Genomic DNA, 17,333 nt, shown 5'->3' with positions numbered 1-17,333 from the left:
ATGATTAAAAGCAAACTGAATCAATGTTGAAAAGGGTAAATTCACAAAAAGGACTGACTTTCAGGATAATTCAAAACGGAAAGTCACCATTCAAATGACAAAATCAAATGATAAAACACATCAAACAACTGGACAACAACTGTCATATTCCTGACTTGGTACAGACATTTTCAAATGTAGAAAATGGTAGATTGAACCTGGTTTAAAAGCGCTAAACCTCTCACTTGTACGACAGTCTCATGAATTTTTATTATATTGACAATGATGCGGCACCAAATTGTTACAAATAGGATACAAAAACAACACAGACTTGAACAAAAACTAGGGGTAATTTTAGGTGCTCAGGAAGGGAGCAGATCTGCTCCACATGTGCCACTCGTGTGGCTGATGTTGTTGTAGAGCCGGTAAATAGTCTAATTTGGTAGAAAAAGAAGGGGATTGTAGTTACACCATGAGAACATATTGTATATCATCTGTATAACGAATATTCCATAACGACCAAAAAACTCGTGATGGCGTTCATAGTTTTTATGAAGTAATTATTACAAATTCAACATTTGGATCTCTTGGTATGACAATGAATACAGTTTTCATCATACAGATTATATCGTACATGTTACTCATCTCGTAACTGTAATCCCCATTTCCCTTTTTTTCTAATGTGAATAATTTGAAGAGAACAGCAAACTATGTTCCATTAAATAAAAATGTAACGATATTTCAAGTCACTTGGGTGGAACCAAATAACAGGACATTTCGTTTTATCTCTCTGGATTGCCTGTTATTTGGTAGTACGATATTTAAAAAAAATCAGAGATAGTCTTATCTTACTGAGTCATTGTTTCTTTTTATTTCAGTTGAGGTCTTTTCAGCCACATTGACTGCTATAGTATTATTTATGACTTTTATCATCGTTATATTGGTAATCTACTTTCGGTGAGTTAGTATATTTGGAAGACAATTTTTGCTCTTGGGTAAAGATGAATAATTAAAGTCGACATGTTATTAATGAAAACAATATTCAGGTGTCTTAGCAGTCATTTTGCCTTCTTTTCAATTTCAAAACTAATCTTCAAATTTTACACTGCATGCAATGTACCTTTATACGTAATGAACCATTGCCAAAGGGAAACCTAACTGATTGGTGAAATATCAATCCAACAATCACAACAAATGTAAACCAAAAAGTCCAATATTTAGATGATAGTATCTTTGATTGATTTATATTAATTTATCTTCAATATCAGTCTGTTTAATACATTTTCCGAAAATTCATCATACGTGTTGAAGAGAACCAATATTCAAAACACATTTACAGTCAAAATCAATAAAAGGCCGTATAATAGAATAAGTGCAATGTAGTTATTGATCATATTTTAAAGAAAAGAAAAAATAGTATTTTCTTGCGCCTCTGAAATAACAGGTTATCAGGTCTTCTTAGTGTTGGTGCCTTAAAATTGTGCATTAAAGCAAATGTATCAGCTGAAGGCCTCACCATATAGTTTTCTGTCAAGTAGGCATACACTGAAACGAGTTAGCAATTTTTGTCAAAGAGTTAGAACGTTGTATCAATATAATGAAAGGGAAGAGAGGCGACAGATACCAGGGGACATTCAAACTCATAAGTCAAAAATAAACTGACCACGCCGTGACTAAAAAGAAAAAGACCGGCAGAATAACGAAGTACACAAAACACAGCATAGATAACTTCGTTTGACTGTTCCTCTTGTGTCTTTCACTCCTCTTTTAAGACTAAGCTACACGAACCTAACTAAAAGCTTGTATAGCAAATTCGATAATACGTTCTTTAATTTTACCAGCAAATTTTAAATGATTTATATACATTCTATAGATTTAGTTTTCAAAAGTTATATACAAAAAACGTAACTTACTATTCAGTTTTGTCACTACAAACAAATATTGTCAGGCACCTTGCTATATTTGTTTTCGTTATCCTTATTTTTAATGGTTGTGTTTTGTATGTTCTAACGTTAAAGTTATGTTTACAGATCAAAATTAGAATTGTTAAAGTCTTGTGTACCACAGAATTATATCAATACAATGGAACAGACCCGATATCTGGACTTAAATAGAGAAAATATTACAGAACAAGGTTATTCCAGCCTCAGAATACCTGATTATCTTGAACTGTACTGACATTTGACTTATTTGAAATATTTGAGGAGGCAAATAAAAACTTATCTGTTTATTTTTTTTATTTTTTTTGTTATTTGTTTTTTGTTGTTTTGAGATTGAAACACAATCATTATGATGACTGTTATGCCCACATTTTGACCATTTCGCCTATTATGTCTATTTTGTTCACGCATTGTTCTTAATATAACGGAATTTGATGCGACTGTCATACAAGTGAGAGGGTAAGCGCTATAAAACCAGGTTCAATCCGTATTAGTGCAATTGAATTTACCTTCAATGAGCAAAAGATTAAACTTAATAAAACAATTATAAAAGACTTCAAGATCTTTTCGTGTTTCTCTTCATCATGGACATATGTGAACTTGGTTTTAAATTTGAGTTGCAGAGATATCAAATAACCATACTTTAGTTATAACCTAACACGTAGGTATTTCTGTTTTTAACATTGAAATCTGGTTCAAAATGGAAATTTGGCATCTACATCATGTAAATGTTAAACAGGGTACCTTATTATGTGCATGCATACTGGTTTTTAAGTCAATGTGATTTGATCTCATGAATCCGCATGAATAAGCTTATGATAATGTTTTTGAAAAACATAAACACGAAAAAAAACAGGTAATAATGTAAGATTTGTGAAACCAAAGAGCAATTAAAAACTGCAATTTCAATACAAACAGATAACAACATAGCCTAGCAAAAACAATTTGAAAAGACAAACGGTATTTAGCAAAACACTGCTCAACACTTTCAAGAACAGAACATAAACTAAAACCCTTGAAGAGTGGTGGTGATCAAACGTCTTGTAGATAATAGAATTCATTCCTCCTCATTACCGTTGAGTAGTTTTGAAGTTGAAAATATACCTGTTAGTAAGCTCTTATAATAAGGCCGATTTCCATCTAAAACCTAGAAGAAGTTCTGAATTTTAGAATACCTGTGTTGGTAAGAGTCAATAACAATCAAAACCAAGGAGTTAACATAGACTCACAAAACCAAAGGACATCAACAGTTATGAATAATAGACTCTTAGAATGAGAACACTTTTCTTCTCATTAAATTAAAGAAGTTTTGAAGTTGAGAATACCGTCATTAGTAACCTTATATAATTAACAAGCTAGGGAAATAAATGTCTTTCTAAAGCTTAATATGTTTTGTGATAAGTAGGTTATCGTAAGGGGTTTAGGAATCATTGCTTTCTTTTGTTCTTTATATACATATTTTTTTTCTCATTGTGTATATCCGTATTTTATTGTGCCTTCAGATCTTCAGATTAAAATAAAAAGATGAAAGCTCGTATTTGTTTTGAATACCATTTAATAAACAGGCTTTGTAAGTGAATGATTGTTTTCCCTTTATTCCTTATATTGCAAAAATTAGTATTTTAGTTGCATAGATGAAGTTCAATCTCAAACATTTACCAAGACATCTAATAAACAAAAACTACATTTCTTTCAGGTAAAAAGTAGTTTAAACGTGGAAACTGTTGCTTATTCATGAACTCTGAAATTAGTGTATAGATTGGGAATAAACTCTTCATAGATACCAGGACTAATTTTGTATATACGCCAGACGCGCGTTTCGTCTACAAAAGACTCACCATTGACGCTCGAAATCAAAAAAGTCAAAAGGCCAGATAAAGTTGAAGAGCATTAAGGACCAAAATTTCGAAAAGTTTTGCCAAATCCAGCTAAGGTAATCTATGCCTGAGAAAGAAAAGTCTTAGTATTTCAAAAATTCTAAATTTTGTAAACAGTTAATCTATTAATATAACCATATCAATGATAATTCATGTCAGCACAAAAAGTGCTGACTACTGGGATGGTGATACCCTCGGGAAAATAAATCTCCACCAGAGGTGGCATCGAACCAGTGGTTGTAAATAATCTCATCATAGATACCAGGGCTAAATTTTGTATATACAGATACACTCATAAACAAAACAGAAAATTTAAGGACTCACAAGTTCATGAATTTCTAAATTAAAATACAATATATATTTTTGTGGTTCAGATAAAGAAATCTTATCGAATTTCACATGCCTAAAGGTCAACATCAAAAGTTTTGAATTAAATATCATTTTCCTATTTCTTGTGCACATGCAAGATAGTACTATCAAAAAAAGATCATATCTGTTACTAGCATTTAATCATACTGTAAATTCTCTTTTAAAAGCTGTTTTGTATTTTAATGTGTATGTAGTTTAGAGGAACCAGTATTTGACATGTTTGACTAATGTTTCAATTTCGCAAACCCTTTTTTTTTACTATATAAAACAGATTAAAAAAGCCTACGCAAATCGAATGATCTCCAAGACGATGGAAGAAGGTTAGGTCAATAAAATTCCATTATTCTGCTACTTGTTTAAATACCAGCAGTAGATTACCCATACATTGCAAATGAAACAATAAGACACATTACAAAGTTAATAAATATAGGTTTTAACATTGTAATTTTCATTTCAGACCCATTATCAGTCTTAGGTCATGATATCAGCGCGAGATCCGATTGGAAAAGACATAAAAACAGAAAACTAAATTCAAAGTTTCAAAAATTGTAATTTTTGTTTTGTTTTTTTGAATAATATATTTTCGTGATTTCACATTTTTTATTTATCAAACTTGTTTGGTTTTGCTAAAAAAAAAGAAAAAAGAACGCACCATACAGGTGTATTTTCCGGAAATCGTCGAATGACGTCAAAGCGTCATGCGATAATGTTACAGAAAACATTGGGTAAAAACCGGAAGCAGTTGATAACAAAAGTCATATCTCACGGGTGAAGTAATTCTTTAAATTAAATGAATAAATATATGTACAAATTAGTTTTATCATGGTGAACAAATACGCGGAACAGGACCTGCTTATTCTTCTGGGGCACCTGTTTTGCGTTTTTCAATTATATATTTTCCTGATTCCTAATAATTAATTAATCCAACATAGTTATGTTTTACACTAAAAACGTACCATTGAGTAGTGTTTTCCAGATAATTGCCAAAAGACGTCTTAAGGTCATGCGATAACGTCACAGACAATCAAGCGACAATAACCGGAAGCAGTTGATGTGAAGCGAAAGCAGTTGAAATAAACCGGACGCAGTTGATTAAAAAGTCATATCACACGTCTTAGGCATTTCTTCAAATTGAATGAATAAAGACCTATACAAATTAGTTTTATCGTAGGGTACAATAAACCCTTATCTTCTACAAGTACATGTATATGATAATTCAGATATCAGACACATATTCGCTTGTCAAAAGACTCATGATTGCAGACACATTCATATCGTATCGATCCAACCAATGTGTGATGGTGACTGTGTCTTTGTGCATTTGTGCATTTGTGAATTTGCAGCTTGCAATCTCTGTTGTCCATCAAATTTTATTTTCTTATTAACTAAATATATTGTGGACTAATAAGATATGAAAAATCTTACTCTTCCTAGTAGGAAACAGTTTCTAGAACAAAGGAATATATGCAGAAGTAAACACATCAATGCAAACGAAAACCAGCTAATTCTGTAGATGGCTGATGGTCTGGTAGTTAAAACGTGTGCAAGAATAAATCCATTGATATATATTATCTTTATGAGGTATATGTCCATCAATGCTAGTATTGTGCAATTACTTTCACTATTATGAACTAATTTAATCATAATCCCCCTAAATCAGTTTTAAAAACACATTTAAAATAAAACATAAGTCATACTAAATCTAAGTGTAATGCTAATGAACAAATCTGTGAAAAAGCTGAAGTTCATGTTGTTAATCTGTAGAATTATAGATAAAGTTCAGTTTGAAGACCGTATTGTAAGGAAAAAACACATTAAACAGGTACCATCTACTAGTTTGTGTTGGCGATAGTAAAGCTGAAGTGTAGAATTCAGTACAAACACACAAACTATAAAATTTGATAACGTCAATTAGTCGTCATCAAAACTACATGCACTGACTAACATTTCAATAGCAAAATCTATAAAAGTAATATGTACCTTGTTATTACAACAACATATAATTTATTTTGAAAAACCAAAAACATATATTTTTGTACTTTTCAACAAATTTTTCCGACAAGGAAAGTTATTAATCAGAGTTATTATTCACAAATTTGTTACAGAACATATAATCAATTAAGCAATATTAGCTGTATATATTTTTCTTATGTAATATCGGTGAGAAAATTCCAATAAATTCATTGACATTTAAAGGTATTTTACTTGTACTTTAATAGTTTACTACATGTACTATAAATCATAGTTTATGCAGAATTTTAAAAGTTCATTTTCTGAACAGCTACTTTGTGTGGTGTAGTAACAATGCTAATCAAACCTCATCTATTATTTTTATAAAGTATTGTTATTTGCAGGATTATTTGAAATCTCTCAAAAGTACTCACTGTAATCGAAATAGGGTGTAATTTCTTTAGGCAAAAAAAGGGACAAATAAAGACGGAATAAAATATTGTATTAACCTTAGAACTATCCTAGTTAACAGTAATTCGTATAGTGTATATTAAATAAAACCCCTAATAATGTTAAATATGTACATATTCCCGTTAATTTTTCGTTTTTCTCCTGACGAGATATAATGGAATAAAATCGTATTGCAATAGCTGAAGAATGCAGTGACTGGAATACTTATATCATAAGTACGTCTTAGGCAAGTGCAACTCTACGTCAGAATTTTGTATTCATCGGATCTCCAGTGATGGTTATACAATGCTGAAAGCACATTCTGTATATTCAATTGTCTGAATAACATATTTAATCCATCGAAATAACACCCGATAGACTATTTTTAGATTTTTTATATATTCATAAATAATAGAATTTAATTTAAAAAACATTCTTACCAGGTGGATTTCACAAAATAGTAAATATATTTATTATGATAAACACTTGTATCGTGTCGGAAAGACATACGTATCAGATTGGATTCACGATATGGTAAATAGCATTAAAATATCATTAGAAAAATCTCGGAAAATCCTTAATCAAAATCAAAAGATCAAACGTATCAAACAAATGGACAACAAATGTCCTCTTCCTGACTTGGAACAGGCATTTTCCTATGAAGAACAAAGTGGATTAAACCTGATGTTATACACTTGTTCTATAATACAAGGTGTGCTAGTGGTCAATACCGGAAAGAAGGATATAAGTAGTAATAAAAAAAAATATTGAACTCAAACAAGCTGGTTGAAACTAGACCCATAAATTTACATGCTATCGAAAATGGTCATCTTTAAATGTTATAAGCAGAACAAAGATCAATGTGCCTGAAAAAAACTCATACTATTATTCAATAAATCATGTATATTATGTTTCTTCCTACATAATCACAATATTTACGAACATAGCATTTCCACGATATTAACGTGGTATTCATAAATATGTTACACAATTTGAATACATTAATTAACTGTTAACATGACTAGTTAAAGACTGTTGTTTCCTGTCCGTCACAAGTTTCCACAGAAGCAGATTCATCAGTTTAGTAAAGTTTTAAGACGAGGTAGGGAAAAGTATTATATAATTATAGAATAGATCGAATGATTAAAGTTGTGGCATGAGCTGGGCTAAGTGGTATAAATTATATTTTATTTTAGACTTTGAAATATATATATAAAGCATATTTAATTTATACATTTCTGACTGTTAAGACTGAATGTTTTTTTATGATTGACAATCAGTGTTTACACACATTGTATATAATGTTGGAGAAAAAGACTCATGTTTCAAAAAATTTTGTAGTTGTTAATGCATCGAATGAAAACCTCTTCTTCTAATGCCTCTGAATTAAATACGTTGATAATGAATGTTAAATAACTGATTCTTTATCAAATGGCAAAGTCAAACGATAAATCACATCAAACTAATAAAATACACCTGTCATATTCCTGACTCGGTACATGCAATTCCTTATGAATAAAAAGAAGGTTAAACTTTGTTTTATAGCTAGTAAAACCTTCATCTTTTGCGTTTTGCTCTTAAACTTCAAAATTTGCTTGGAATGCCTTGATGTTAAAATCATAGATAGTTACATAAGTCACATTTGTAACAAAAATATTGATGCCTAACATCCTCTTGTTATAAACCACAAAACGACTCATAAAAGCAGACATAAGTTGTGATAGAATTAAAAAAGGGCTAATCAAATTGTTTGTTTTCATTTCCAATATACAACTCATGGCCTCAATAAATTGATTTAGTGTTTACATCAAAAGATTTTTAGTTGGTGTTAGTGTGCCAACAAGGCAACCTGATTTTATTGTAAAACAGAAAAACTTTCTCTGCCCAAAGCGCATGTCTGGATTTACTTTGATCTTGAACATTCAAAGTCGAATAGTTAGCACCTTCCCACGTACGTTTCAGTATTTGATATTGTCGAAGAGTTTGATTCTGTTTTTTGGACCTTTTTAATTTATCTTTGGTTTGTATTTTTTTTTTTTTGGTTGATACTTTTTGTACTGAATGAGATGATAATGTAATTATAAAAAAGAGGATGTGGTATGATTGCCAATGTGACAATTCTCCACAAGAGACCAAAATGACATCGAAATAATCAATTTTAGGTCACCGTACGGCTTTGAACAATAAGCAAAGTCCATACCGTATAGTTAGCTATAAAAGGCTCCGAAATAACAATGTAAAACAATTCAAAGGAGAAAACTAACGGCCTTATTTATTCAAAAAATATTTGTTTTGCAGATACACTTAGCAGCTAGAAATTGCAATGATAATGACTTATATTTTTACCTGTATCTTGTTTGTGCTGATGTGTGGTACAAGTCGTGGTAAGTTTTTTCAATAGCTACGATTTAAAGTTATCTGATTCGGAAATCCCTATTCTTTGCTTGAATTTATTATAACATCGATTAAAAATGGTCACATGGACATGTTTAATTGAAATTTATTGACGATGACATTAAAATGTTTGTCTCTGAGGGTACTTCATAATTAAAGCATGCAAAATGGCAGCAATATTGGTAAACACCTTTTACACTTATCTTTTATTCAAAGCGCCAATATGTCATGAAAAAATAATTAAACGCGTACTTTTGATATATTACCCGAATGGTAAATGCAACAAAAAGGTTATGTCCGCATTTAAAAAATCTGTCTTACTCCATCATATTTGTACGTTATAAAGCAATTTACTTGCCGGTATCATGTATCAATTAATAGAGTATTGCTAAATTTTCTATGTCTCCCTTTTTTTATAAAGACAATGACTGTCGGCATGAATCAACAATAACGATATTTGTACATTTTGAAATTAAATGCCGTTATCATAAATCAATACAGTTGGCAACTTTGTGTTATGTACCATCATTTCCTTCATTTCGTCAATATATTGAAAACAACACGTTTAATATTTTTTGCGTCTGAAGCGCTGTTCTGGATTTACCTCCATCAGGAACGCTAAAAAACAAACCTTCAACTTTGCCTGAGGGAGTTGAAACCTTCGTTTCATATTAATTTCAAAATGTTTTAACGAACACTTTTAGTCTACGTTTGTTAAATCATGTCAGTACCAAAGCACTGACTACTGATCTAATATATTGTACTGTCATTATAAATCAATAGGAAAGAGACGATAACCAACAAACAATCAATGTCTACGCTACTCTTTGCTTAAGGTGTTTTTGCTGTGCAGGTGTATGAATCAATTTTGAATTTTCCATATCCTTTTTGTCTATTCTTAACATGTGTTTTATGTATTAAAAATGTTTACTCACATCAATGAGTTATTCCTAATATGTATTTTTCATTGAAAAAGTTTATTCCTGTATTTTAAGTTGGTAAACTTTCTATGTTGTGTCTTCTGTACTATTATTTGTCTGTTTTTTTGGGTTTTTTTTTTAGCAATGGCATTGTCAGTTTATTTTCTATCTATTGGTTTTACTCACCCTCTGGTACCTTTCGTTCCTTTTATAATTACTATGGACTGATTTAAGAGTTTGTAAATTAAAAATTTGTTTTCTACGAATACGTCATTCAGCTTAAAAAAGTATTTACACTTTAGTTTTGATTTGGTTTTAAAAATAGATAAACGTCACTTTTGTTGATAAAGAAAAGAGTTTCATGTTATTTTTCAAACACACATTCCTATCTTGTTCATGGTGTTTAAAGAATGATACCTAGTTATAATGTCAATCAAATCCTTATTTGATAATTAAGTTACAAAAGGATGGCCGGATTGTGACCTTTATGGCATACGTAAGTTGTTAAAGACATTTTTAACAAAATTTATTACCGCAATCAACACTCGCTATATTCATTCTGATAATGAAAATTATATGCTGGTATGATAACGAATTTATAAATCGGTAATAAATTCATTAAACAATTGAAGGCTTCATATGCACTCTTTAACAATCATTATGTTTAGAAATGTTAAATAACAAAGCTTACCACATAAGGCAAAGTGGCTATTTTAACGACGTTGGATTTACATATTTGTTTTAAAGCAGATCTAGGATCAGTTTGTCATGAATTCGGTTTTGTGTAAAAATACCACAATGTCCCCTTGTGATTTTGATTTTTTTTATAAGCGTTTGTTACCTCATTTATTTTACACCACAAAAAAACGGTTTTTAGCCGGGTCTATTTAAAGCAATCTTATGTATGTGCCTGTCCCAAGTCAGGGGTCTGAAAAAACAGTGGTTTTCGTTTTTATCGTTTGTTTTTGTTGGTTTTTTTCGTTCATATTTTGTACATAAATAAGGCCGTTAGTTTTCTAGTTTTAAATGTTTTACATCGTCATTTCGGGACCTTTTATAGCTGACTTTGCTGTATGGGCTTTGCTAATTATTGAAGGCTGTACTGTGACCTATAATTGTTAACTTCTGTGTCATTTTTGTCTCCGATGAAGAGTTGTCTCGTAGGCAATCATACCACATCTTCTTTGTTTTATTTTAATGGACTGTTCACCTAATACTATGACCAAGTTACTACAATTTACAAATGCAGATTTATCAAACTTCAATTTATTCTATAAATAAAAATGCTTAGCTGTGTCTGCCAACGTTCGAACTTAAATTTGTAAAAGAAGATAATCCTTCAATCCCGTACATGGGAAATTTTTAAAAATCTATTTATTTTCGTTTGATTACAACTTCTATATATTATGGCAGGACACATTTAGGAAATCCACCAATATCATGTTATATTAAACTTACGTTCCACATAGTTTAAGTTTACTCTTTTGAGAAGGATTAGAAAGTTTTGGTCCTTGGTTGATTTGATAATATTGTTGTTAATCCTTGGCCTTCTACATAGCTCGGTTAGTGCCTATGAAGTTTCGATACCAATTTAATATACATTTATCTAAGATACAAACTTATTGTTTCACACTTTTACCATCTACTCATGTTAAAAATATGTGTTGAAACTCTCTCCATTAAAATGCCAGATCTTGAACGGTAAATACGAATGAGAAGTGACTTTTTGGAAGACAATTGTTCAAATATTACCCTGTATTTGATATTTCAAATATCAACCAGATAACGGAAAATATTGTTGAATCAATTAGAAGAATGAGATACCTGTCTTTACTGAGTTTGGCCATACACTGTGATTCATAAAAATAAAGGAACAAATGGCCATTAACTAATACAAAACGAACTGCTGAGTACAGAATAAATGGTGTTAGCGATTAAGTTATGCATTTTCGACATGTACTGAATGTACGGTTATGTTTATTTTTATATTATATTTTTAAATCCCTTCAAATATTTTTACAGCTTCATTAACAGCGACATTGACCACAGGTTATCATTCATATCCGGCAAATGGTGTTATCAAATACAGCAAATTTCTTTGTAATGATCCTTGTTACAATAACGCAACTGGCATTTATACTGTTTGTCCAGGAATGGCGGGTTGTTACTTGGTGTCTGTTACCATGATGTCAGGTCAGGTAATGGCTCACACTACTTTGAGGAAGAATGGAGGTATTTATGTATGGCTATTTACTGGTAACAGCTGGGATATGGCAACCCAAACCGTCTGCATGAAACTGGAAGTAGCAGACCAGATTTGGATACAAATGCAGAACTCAGCATCGTATCTCTTTGATGTTTATAACACTTTCAATGTAGTTAAGATACCTACGTTCCCATCAACAGCGCCAGGTACAGTGGCCTGATGGGCAAATTATGTGAAAATGATTGTCAAGTTTCATCTTTTAATAAAGACTTTTGACACAAAAATAGTTCATTATAGTTTTTTTATTTTATTTTTTGCTAGTATGTTGAGAATAAGAACTGTTGTTTTCGAAAATATTATTCTGATATTATCATGTGATTATCACGTGACACTCAAAATCTATTTATAACCGTGAGAACAGAAAACTGGAAAGTGTGAAAGTGTAAACAGTGCTGAATTTTCTAAGAATTGTTATCATTCGACAGTTTGAGTACCAAGGTAATATAAATTTTCAACTCGAAGCTTTGAATAAAAAGATTAAGTAAGTAAACTCATATTCGTTGGCTGAAATGTGCCAAAAATACCATGACTTTCAGATATTATAACGTCTTATACTTGAACTAACCGAAAAGAAGGTTACGTAAAATATTTTTTTATTTTGCTTTTTGTACATCACTTGACTTTAAAACTCATCATTTCTACACGCTAGGTTTTGCGTCCGACATTTTATACAAACACACAAGCGCCATCTCAAAGGGAACTAACTTTGTAAACACTTCAGTGAACGAACAATGGTTGTTGGTCTTTATCTAAGTGTTCTTTGTATTGTATCTTTCCAATAACGAGTTAATACATTAAATTTAACTATTTATTTTACTCGACAATTTGACCAGATTATACATTACACAAATAGGCTAACGTTGTATGATGCTAAACCAACAACGGGAAGGATTGTGCTTGATATATATATGCTGGCAACATAAACTTTCAATCAGTCTTACTGAGGTCTGCAGCTAATATGTCAGTAGCTGCTAGTAGTCCCTTCTTAATTTAAGTATCATTGTCATTTGGTTTAGTGACCTTTTCAGGCATTGAACTCGGACTATTTAATTCTCAGTTTTACTTTGCATATAACTGGATTTGTTTTTCTACATGGCTACAAAATAATCACAAAAAGACTGAACTCCAATGATTTTGATAGTGAAAAAGCTAGAACGCGCAAATAATTTAAGATGAGTGTGTGGAAATATGCAAGACAGGATTTTGCTAAATAAAAAATTAAATGAACTTGGTTTTTGTAGTTATCGTTTGTTTTTGTGTTACACATTTTGTTTGTTCATTTCTTTCATTTAAATAAGGCCGTTTGTTTTCTCGTTTGAATTGTTTTCCATTGAGATATCGGGACCTTTTATAGTTGACTATGCGGTATGGGCTTTGCTCATTGTTGAAGGCAGTACGGTGACCTATTGTTCAATGTATGTTCACACATGTTAATATGTTTTTGATTGAGTTAAGGCACTTTAATTGACATGTTATGTTGTGTCTTTCTATGTTGTCATGTTACACTCTTACTTCTGATTAGAGTGAAAGTTTGGTACCATTAAAACATTTAAAACCGCTGCAATTGTGTGCCCCTATCAGGAATCGGATGTTGAGTAGTTGTCGTTTGTTGGTGTGGTTCATATGTGTTTATCGTTTCTCTTTCGTTTTTCATATATTCATATATATAAGACCGTTGGTTTTTCCTTTTGAACGGTTTCCCACTAGCAAAAGTAAAACAGAAAAATACTGAACTCCGAGGAAAATTCAAAAAGGAAAGTTTAAAATCAAAGTGCAATATCAAAAGTCCAAACACATCAAACGAATGGATAACATCTATCAAATTCCTGACTAGGTACAGGCATTTCCTAATGAAGAAAATGGTGGATTGAACCTGGTTATTTTTAGGGACATTTATAGCTTGCTGTACGATGTGAGCCAAGGCTCTGTTTTGAAGACCATACTTTGAACTATAATGGTTTACTTTTATAAATACATATGACTTGGATGGAGGGTTGTCTCATTGACACTCGTACCACATCTTCTTACTTCTATGAAAGGTAAAAATGTCAGAAATAGGGGTACAGCAGTCAACATTGTGTTATAATCTAAATCACTATAAAATCTAATAAATATATAGCAAAGAAGCACAAAAAGGCATATAGACAAAGTACATTAGCGAACAATAAAAGACAATAATGTAAAATTTACAATAGCACAATTACACAATAGATATAGGAAGATGTGGTGTGAGTGCCAATGACAATGACGATATGTATAAATACAAATCCACCTCGTATGTATCAAAGAAATACAAAAAGGCATATGGACAAAGCAGATTAGCAACAATGAAAGAAATGAATACAAAAATAATCATATAACAATCACATGCACAAGGACGAGATGTATAAGTATAAAGTCACTTCAAAAGGATATAAAAAAAAACCAGCCAAAACATTAAGTTTAAAAGATGTTGCATTTCGGCGACAAAAAAATGAGCAGTGAATGCTATTCAGTTTAGTTTACAATTTTGTTATCGTTATACTTTTAAAATATTTAAGTAATAAGTTAAGCTACGTATTCGGAGTGTATATCTACGGTTGATAACAAATAAGATATAGGAAATGGGTCAATGAGATCAAACGAAATACATATCTCATATATTTTGAACATTATAAATTTTGATTGGTCAATTGGCAGTTGCATGTCACCCAAGTTGAAATAAAAGAATTATATACCTTATAATAACTTGATAATATGCTATGAAATGTTCTGATTAGCATTCAATTGATATGTTTAACCGTTTTTGATGGGATGATCATAAGGTCATATTTTGCACCAAATCTTTTAAGTAATCATTTCCCTTAATTTCCGAAACATAATTTTGTCTTTCGCTTGATCTTGCTTAAGATCGAATCAAATTCTAAAAGACGTTATAATATAATTTAAAAAAAGAAGATGTGGTATGAATGCCAATGCGACAAATCTCCACAAGAGACCAAAATGACACAGAAATTAACATTTATAGGTCACCGTGCGGCCTTCAACAAAACCCATACCGCATAGTCAGCTATTAAATGTCCCGAAATGACAATGTAAAACAATTCAAACGAAAAAAGTACATTGAATATCCGTAAAACAATATATGTGAAAAACCTAGTTTTGCTATAAATAAAAATGGTGAATAAAAAATAGACGGAAGATACTAAAGGTACTTTCAAACTCGAATCTGAGACGAATATGAATCACAATATGTTGTCAGGAGAAATGGGACCAAACAAATAATGATAGATACCAAGATTAAAATTCTATATTTACGCCAGACACGCTTTTCTTCTACAAAAGACTCAACAGTGACGCGTGAATCAAACCATATTTAAAAGACCAAATAGAGTACAAAATTGAAGAGCATTGAGGACCAAACCTTCCTAAAATTTTGCCAAATGACACAAAAACCTATTGATATTGAACATTATAAAATTTGAATGGTTAATTGATAATTGCATGAACTGACAACGCCATGGCTTCAAAAGAAAAGAAAATAGGTCATGCGATAGATATATAGCTAGGAAAACTATGCTAAATCAGACCAATCGTAACTAAATTTACTGTCAACACTAGTCGAAACTGTTCGAGGCTAACCGAGCATGTGTCGAGGCCATATTTAAACTACAGCAATATAATCAAGCATTACTGAATAATACATTTTTTTCAATCAAACAATACTTGGTTTTGAAAATAAGAATTTTATGTGTAAACGGTAATTTATAAAATATACATTGTCCTTTGAATTTGTTTTAATGAAATTATTGTTTGATGTGTACATGTCTTCTATGGATCCAGCTAGCGGTTCGAATGTTATATAAAGTACATGTACCTGTAATTAATAATTGTTATTAACAGCTGTTAGTATTAATCGATCATGCTGAGTGATTATGCATATGTACGACACGCAAAACATTTTTCCTTTTTGTATTTAATTTCAACAAAAGACGCCAGATATTAGAATTTTTACAGCAGAAAATCATTCAAACTTAACCAGAAATAAACTTGTCATAGGAAGAGTTGTCTTGTTGGTAATCACACCACATCTGCATTTTTAAATATATATATATAATCTAAAAGTAACTAAAATGTACGTTCCCTTTTCACAACACTCCTGGATTACTGCTTCACCATGTTATTAATAGAAAGAATAGTGGTTGTGACTTCTTTGCACGTCTTCATTTCTAAAAAAAACATACTGTATTTGACGTTTTGGAAATTTTTACTCTGTTTTTGCCGATGTAGCTTATTTAACACTTTCCTAGATCTGTATTCAAAACCAAAAATCATATTTACCTAGAACTGTCAGACATTATTCTGTTTGGCTATGAGGGATTTGATAGTGAAAAAGCTAGAACGCGCAAACCATTCAAGATGGGTGTGGTATAAATATACAATTAAGGATTTTGCATCTATGATGAGTTTGTTTACAACCACTGGTCGATGCCACTGCTGGTGGAGTTTTAATTATGCGAAGGTATCACCAGTACAACAGTCTGCACTTTTGTGCTGACATTAATTATCATTGAAATGGTCATATTTATAATTTTACTGTTTACAAAACTTTTTTAATTTTTTAAAACTAAGGCTTTTCTAACTCAGGAATAGATTACCTTAGCTGTATTTGGCAAAACTTTAAGAATTTTGGTCCTCAATGCTCTTCAACTTCGTACTTTATTTGGCCTTTTTTAACTGTTTTGGATTCGAGTGTCTTTAGAAGACGAAACGCGAGTCCGGCGTAAATATAAAATTTAATCCTGGCATCTATGATGAGTTTATTTATTATCATAACACAATGGATTCACCGCACAGTTTTTTGGAAAATTTTAAGCTTGGTTTTAGTTCAAGATAACTATTGAAATGATAGAAAAATTAATGCAAAGCTTTTTTTAATGAAAGAAACTTGCATGAAACTAAAAATGCTAAATAAAAGACTTGTTTTCTGTTTGCGGGTTTTTTTGTCGTTGCTTTGATAATATTTTCAAATATACAAAAAGAAAATCAACAAACGACGAAAAAATTGGAAATCATAGAGATGTTCAAAGTAATTGGCTTTTTGTTTTAAAATGGTGATAACTGTTTTACACATTATTCAGATGCTAGAACCATAAATAAACAGATCTTGTTATGAAGATATGTTATATATATATACGGGTGCCACATG

General features: G+C 31.1%; 1 protein-coding gene across 1 annotated transcript; it reads left to right on the top strand.

Moving 5' to 3' along the window:
• Positions 1-8,860: 8,860 nt before the first annotated feature.
• On the top strand, positions 8,861-12,328 carry LOC134726773 (uncharacterized). Its single transcript, XM_063591187.1, has 2 exons — positions 8,861-8,949; positions 11,902-12,328. The coding sequence occupies exons 1-2, from the start codon at positions 8,889-8,891 to the stop codon at positions 12,303-12,305; spliced, it is 465 nt and encodes a 154-aa protein (XP_063447257.1). The 5' UTR covers positions 8,861-8,888; the 3' UTR covers positions 12,306-12,328.
• Positions 12,329-17,333: the final 5,005 nt, after the last annotated feature.

Source organism: Mytilus trossulus, chromosome 7 (genome assembly GCF_036588685.1).
Source record: "Mytilus trossulus isolate FHL-02 chromosome 7, PNRI_Mtr1.1.1.hap1, whole genome shotgun sequence".
In the NCBI taxonomy this organism is placed as follows: Eukaryota; Metazoa; Mollusca; class Bivalvia; order Mytilida; family Mytilidae; genus Mytilus; species Mytilus trossulus.
This window is presented reverse-complemented; position numbering and strand designations above follow the sequence as displayed.